This window comes from Neltuma alba, unplaced genomic scaffold (genome assembly GCF_004799145.2).
Source record: "Neltuma alba isolate B1F8T4 unplaced genomic scaffold, ASM479914v2 tig00000871_pilon, whole genome shotgun sequence".
Lineage (NCBI taxonomy): Eukaryota > Viridiplantae > Streptophyta > Magnoliopsida > Fabales > Fabaceae > Neltuma > Neltuma alba.
Window position 1 is genome coordinate 16,934 of NW_021632233.1, and position 6,982 is coordinate 23,915.

At 32.2% G+C, this 6,982-nt stretch overlaps 1 protein-coding gene across 2 annotated transcripts; it reads left to right on the forward strand.

Moving 5' to 3' along the window:
• Nucleotides 1-3,328: 3,328 nt before the first annotated feature.
• Nucleotides 3,329-6,740, forward strand: LOC114747295 (pentatricopeptide repeat-containing protein At1g01970-like). 2 transcript variants are annotated; one of them, XM_028935601.1, is made up of 3 exons: nucleotides 3,329-3,532; nucleotides 5,387-5,898; nucleotides 6,603-6,740. In XM_028935601.1, the coding sequence occupies exons 2-3, from the start codon at nucleotides 5,431-5,433 to the stop codon at nucleotides 6,648-6,650; spliced, it is 516 nt and encodes a 171-aa protein (XP_028791434.1). In that variant the 5' UTR covers nucleotides 3,329-3,532; nucleotides 5,387-5,430; the 3' UTR covers nucleotides 6,651-6,740. The 2 variants fall into 2 exon arrangements, with proteins under 2 accessions (XP_028791434.1, XP_028791444.1); XM_028935611.1 differs by lacking the exon at nucleotides 3,329-3,532 and adding an exon at nucleotides 3,863-4,001.
• The last annotated feature ends 242 nt before the right edge of the window (nucleotides 6,741-6,982 follow it).

Here is a 6,982-nt window from a genome sequence, read left to right on the forward strand (position 1 = left end):
CCAACCCAAAATTGTAATTTGTAACAACTTAATATAAAATATTTCTTGTAATTAAGATGTTTTAAAATCTTAAAAATAAATATTTACAACTTAAAATACAAAATATTTATTTAAAAGTTACTTATATTGTAATTTAAAATGTTTGATTAAAATATGTTTAGAGGTTTTAGTTATATATACAAATTTTAAACATTATAAAATTATTTATGTGTTTCTTTGTCTCAAAAAATAATCATAAGAAAAAAGAGTAACCATTTGGGAGGGGTAAAATAATTAATTTTTTTAAATTAAATAGAGATATTCTGATCATTTAATAACATTCAAAAATTCTTAATGAGGTCTCATGGCCTAATTAGGAATTTAGGTATTTTAATTAGATTTAATTGGATCCTCCCTAAACTTAATTGACAATTTCAACCTATAATATCTAGATAACTAAAATTTTTAGGTGAAAACTACTTCATCTATGTTTATTGAACTTTATTATTTCTCTTTTATCTCTTTTCTAGCATTATGACTTGAGATCATATTTATATCTCTGATATTTAATTTATTTTGGATACATTTTCTCAAATAATTATATGGTAAATTCTATTTACCATGCAATAATTCCTCTTTAATATTTCTTAAATCCTAGAAATAAAATTGGGATGTCACAACTTACTCACTTGTTTGCTTACTCATAAGGTCAAATATTGCTTTTTGTTTAATTCTAGCATTCCTAGCTAAATCAATCTCATCTGCATGTGCATTACTTATTTTGTGTTGAGACCTCATCATATGCACAATTTCTTGAAGATGTAATGGATGGTTATACTCTTCCATAAAGCTAGTGATCTTGGATTTATCTTGCCAATTAGCTGTCATTTCAACTTTACAATTACTCTTGGTCTCAACACGATGATTATAGCCGAGGTGACCTTTTATTTGGTTTTCGTTCACCTTCTTTTGAACAAACATATCTAGAAGCAGCCATTGTCTTTGGGTTAAAGTGTAAATATACTAATGAAATTTTACCAAATATGCGCTAGACACCACAAAAAAATATTGAATGTAAAAATACACATGAAGATTTCAAAAAGTTACAAAAATACCATGACTATTAGCTATTGTAATGTTGACTACTTATTTGATCGAAAATGATGACATGAATACTGATGTGTCTTAGAGGGTTAGATAAAAAAGAGTAACGGTGAAAATATACATATGAACTTTTCCTAAATGGGTGCTTGATACTATAAACAAACTTTTAGTGCAAAAATGTTTATAATCATTCTAAAAGAACCCTAAAATGCTATAGTCATTTAATTCATCAAAGTTGATCTTCTGAGTAAAACATTTGATCAAATAAGATGACACGGATCCTAAGCTGGCATTTCAATCTCCCTCTGATCCCAACAACATTCTCTCTTCACTGTCGCACTTTCATTGAAGAGGAGATAAGCTGAAGCTATCCAAAAAACTTACTCCTTTATTTCATTTTTCTAAGTCTATCCTTTTCGAAGAACAATAATACTACCCTCTTAGTTACTCTTATCATATCTCCTCTAGTTATTTGTTGATGAAGACTAAAGTGGAGCTAAGAGAGTAGCACTATTCTTCTTAGAACACGAGAGAATGAGAGGGATGAAATGAATGAGTGGGTGACATGGAGAGCTTCACAAGTATTTTTGCACCCAAAGTTTGTTTATGGTGTTAGGTGCATATTTGGCAAATGTTCTTAGGTGTATTTGCACCTTAACCCCCCTTTTATCATATCCTCTAAGCCACATCAATATTCACATCATTATCTTCGGTCAACACAAATAGTTAACATTGTAATAATGAACTGTTATGACATTTTTGCTATCTTTTGAAAATATCATATGTATTTTTATACTCAAGATTTATTCATGATGCTAGGCACACATTTGGTAAAAGTTTATGGGTATATTTACGCTTTAAGCTATTTTTTTTTCCTTTCTTACTATTTGTTGACCCATTTTTCCTTACACTAAAGCCTTCTCTACAAGCATATTCATTCCAAACTTAATTATTAAATTCTTTTCCTAATCTAGGAGTCAAATTAGCTACCATAGATTGAAACCTACAAAATACATTTATGTAACACACATAGCAAAACTTCTAATAAAATTTGAAACTACATAAATTAAAAAACATCCTAACAAAAATCAAACATAAAAAAAGATGCAATGGGGAACAAAAAAAAAAATTCACACATGAAAGAAAATTTATAGTAGATAGATGCAACAAAATGAAAAAAAGCTTTCCTCAATAAAGAGAAGTTTGTGTTGAAATTTTTTTTACAATTGTAACTTTTGTGACATTTCTACAAAAATGTAAAAAGAAATACTATCTGTTGTTTTAAAAAATATGAGTGATTTATTACCGCCTTAGTTATCTCTCTAAAAATTTTTCAAATCATTGTTTTTCTCTCAGATTTCAACAATTCAAAGGAAAAAAACAGTGATTTTTTTTGCCTTACCCCTTTTAGTATGAAGGTGAGTAGCCATCCAAGCTAATATATTTATTTCATATAAATGAAGCTAGCAAAATGTGGGAGAATGTTGAAGCATATCTATTTTTTTTAAAGAAAAAGACAAAATAATATTGGATAATATAAGTTTATAAGTTACAAATAATCAGTAAAATAAAATGACATCCTAAAAAGCCATAAAAAAGTGATATCGAAATAAACCTAAAATTAACAACAAAAATAAAAAAAACAAAGTTAAGATCTCTTGTCAAGTGATGTTGAGAGGCAATAAAGAAGCCTACCTATTTGATGATAGAATGAGGAGAATGTGATTTCTCGTGAAGTTAAACTCAGTAGAAGTAGAAGGACCGTGGTTAGGATTACAATAGATGAATGGGAAAAATTCATTTTTAATAGCTTGATGATAGTGCATCATATTAACTTCGTTTTTTAATATATAAGCTAATTAATTAATTTGAGTAGTTTAATAAAATTAATTAATTTAATTATTTATAATAAATAGGTGGTGTCTTTTTTAAAATATTTTTACTAATCAAGAATATTATAAAAACTACTTAAAAAAATAAATATAAAAAATAAAATAAATTAAAATATTATATTTAAGATCAAAATAAAAAATTTGATAAGTTCTTACATTAAAGAGATATTTGGATGGAATCAAAACCATAATTTTAAAAATACTTTTATAGTATATGAATTAAATATGTAGATGTGTTTATCTCAATTTATAAAAATATTTTTTAAGAATAGCTTTTAAAGAAGCCAAACATCTCCCAATAACAGCAGTTGGTAAGTTATTGGATGGATAATCCGAACGGACAGGATCTGCTTCCGTCCGCGAGTTCGGCGACGCTTACGCAACACGCACTTACCTCCCCTTCACTTCGCAGATTTGCTTCACCGTTCATCGTCTCTTCACTCTTCACTGTTCCCTTCGTCCTTGCGCCTCCGCCGTTCTGTTTCCTTCTTCCTCGACCTCGTCCGCCCTTCTGCCTCCGCCCTCCGCCATCGTTGTTGCGCGCGCTCTAGTGCCAGGTGAGCATGTCTTTCTCTTGAAAGTTTCTGCATTTCCTTGGAGATTATACTGGAATGTTCACACATTGTCTTCGTATCACGCATATAACTTCCCCTGTGATTATGAAAAATTCAAATTATTTTTGTGCTTTTTCCACAGTCATTTAATGCCCACAATAGCATTGTGTGTGTGTGTGTGTCTCTCTCTCTCTCTCTCTATATATATATATATATATATATATCCGTGAAACGGTAATTTTTTCCCCCTGCATTCAACTTAATGAAACCTCCTGTTTTTCTTTGGTTGAAGTTGTTGAATGTTGGTGAAAGGCCTATTTTGGCGTGCTAGCCTCAGGAGGGTTTCTTGTTTGTAATAACTGGATTGAGTCGGTTGCCACTGATGTATGATCCACCGATGGCTTTTTGTTGGGATTAAAATCTTTAACAAGAGGATATAATAATCGTGATGAGAACGCGACGGACATTTGAGGTGGGGTGCAACTAGTGGTAGGGATTTTTAATTTTCCAGATCACTTAAATTATCCACCTGGCTGCCACTTCACTTAGTTATCCAAGTATTATCCTCGGGTCTGCTAAGGTAGGCTCCAACTATACATTAACATTAACAGTGTTATAAAGAATTTTCCCTCAGGATGGATGCCTATAGTATGTCAAGCTATAAGAGTCCAATTCAAATGACATGGACTTGATTTATGAGAATTGGTTGATTAATTTTCCCGGAAATCAATTTTAAGGACTGGGAAACTCTTTGTACAAATGAGAAGAGAAGAAATTTTCTTTTCCTTTCATTCTCTAATAGAATATGTTCTGTGATCTACTTATCCGTGTATACTTTTCAAAAGCTGCTATAACTTCTTTATTTTTGTTCTTGGGTATGAGGGGTCATTTGGCAATGGCATTAGAATAACATGGAAATCTATTAGCCTAATCACGTGACTCTGAACTTTACAGTGAAGCCCTTGTCAAATTTGGGTAAAACTTGTGTCCATTCGTTTGTTTTACTTGGTGTTAATTTCTTCTTATAAACATGAACTGCACAAGTGTCCCTCACCCCTTTCACTGGAGTACATGTAAAGTGAGGAATAATATCATCTAATTCAGATAACCTGGATTAGAATTGGCTTTCCCTACTGGTTTATATAACAAGATGAATTATGTTGGACAGCATGAATAAAGGCTTGGTGTTTTTGGGGGGCGATGGTTTTGGATGCATTAGATGTAGCTAGGGGACTGAGAGAGTTGACGGAGAGAGGGAATTGGTGCCACAGGTGACAGCACTGATAGAGGTAATAGAAAACTGGTGGTTTTAAATTCATGGGAGGTTGATTTCCATTTCCCGCAATAAAATTTCACCCAACCAAGTGGGTTCTGAAAGTAGGAATCTGATTTGTCTTTGTGCTCTTTCTCTCTGTTTTTTTTTTTTTGGGGTTCTTTTTGAAAGGGAGGGGTGTCATAAATATTGTTATGGCGTATAGCACTTTAAACAACACTTTCAGAGGAGGAAAATAACAGAGACTGTAAGAGGACTCAAAGTTTGTCATTGATCGATTGCTGACAAAAAGGTTATTTAATATTTAATATTTGATACAATGCTACCCACCCACCCTTCAAAAAAAAAGCCAAAAAAGAAAAACTGAGTTAGTTTTTGTGCAATGGCGTTAAAAATAGATTTTGTAGGCACTTTTTTTTATGTAAATATATTTTTCTTTTTCTTTGACAAGTGACTTTTGGAAGCATTTTTCAGTGTCTCACTCCAATGGAGTGCTTTAGATTCGTAGGCTGTGGTTTTATTTTATTGCGCTCTCCCGCTCCACTTGTTTCATTAATTAGATAATTCTCCTTATGTTCCTCCAGCTTCTGGATGAATATTTGAGATCACGGAGTTCTGTATTATTTCAATGATGGGAACCAATTCCTATCCGCTACTATCCAATTGTTGCTTCTCAAGTCTCTCAGTAACTAATGATAGAGCTGGGTTTTATGGCAATCATATTGGTGGAAATTCATTACTTTGGAAACTTGGATCTTCGGATTTCCATAAACACCAGTTTGTTTCATTAAAAGTAAGGATCAGTAAGGAGGACATTGTAAAGTCAAAATTGCTAGAAGAAAACCGGAGAGAGTTTAGATGGGTTGAGATAGGCCATGACACTACAGAAGCACAAAAACAAGCCATATCTCAACTTCCTTTCAAGATGGAAAAACGTTGTAAGGCCCTGATGAGACGGATTATATGCTTTTCTCCTGAGAAGGGAAACATGTCTGATCTGTTGGGGGCTTGGGTGAGGATCATGAAGCCTATTAGAGCTGACTGGCTTTCTGTTCTTAAAGAGTTGAAAACGATGGATCATCCTTTTTACCTTCAGGTATTTTTCATTGTATTTCATTTAAAGAGTATTTTTTCATTTGTTCTGTATCTATTGAATGTGTTTGGAATTTGACATATTGCTTTTCCATCTGATGTGTAATGATGCTTCCGTTCCCTGTTATTTCTAATATCTTATTGGTTTATTTTGAAATAATGGAAAGTAAGACGTTCAGGACTGGAGTATAGACATTTCTCCTTTAGAGAGCTGAGGTCCTTATCTAATTGCTCATGCAATGTGGAAATTTCTGGATATTGAATGGAAAATACATGTGGTGAATTCCCATTAATTTAAACTTCAGCCTATCATACATATGTAAATTTTATTCAAATAAAATGTACTTTTTGCCTGCTATGGGATGCCAACTATATATTAAGATTCTACATTCTTATACTGGTGACAATTATTTATTATTTAATTAAATAAAAATGTTGAAAAGTTTCATTGTTTCCATCAATTTAGCTCTTAATTCGTTGGTCAAGATTTCTTTTCTTGGTGGGACTTTTGTACCTTAGATGAAAGTTTTAATCTTAACCAAAGTTTTCGTGGGCCCGTATGTGGAAAAGTTTAAGTAAAATAGATAATCTTCGCTACCTGTCCGAGCAGGGGCGATAAGTCCAACTGGTTGGGGATTCTATACTTTTCTATTGGTTTTTTTTTTTCCTTCTCTATGTTATGGATAATGTTTTTTTGTTTTTTGTCAGAATCAAGGGGCTATTGTGTCTGATGCTATCCTGTTTATATATGTCTGATGGACATTGTATGTAGTTATGCAGCCATTTATAACTTTGCCGAGGAATATGGTTCGACTGACCTATTTTTCTGTTCCTTTCTTTTACTTAGTGAATGGTACTGAATATTTCTAAACCTTGAAATTCCATGATAAATATTAACTTCCTTAACACAAATTGTAGGACGGCTATATAAAGTTGCAGTGCATATTGTAATCTAGTTTTTTTACAAGCTACTTTTGAAACCGCTTGTATGGCAATGGTTTCTTAATAGAACTGTGTTGTGGACTTTGAGATGCATATTTGACGATGTGCCTCAGCATTCAATATGAAATATATTTGTTGGGAAAAGA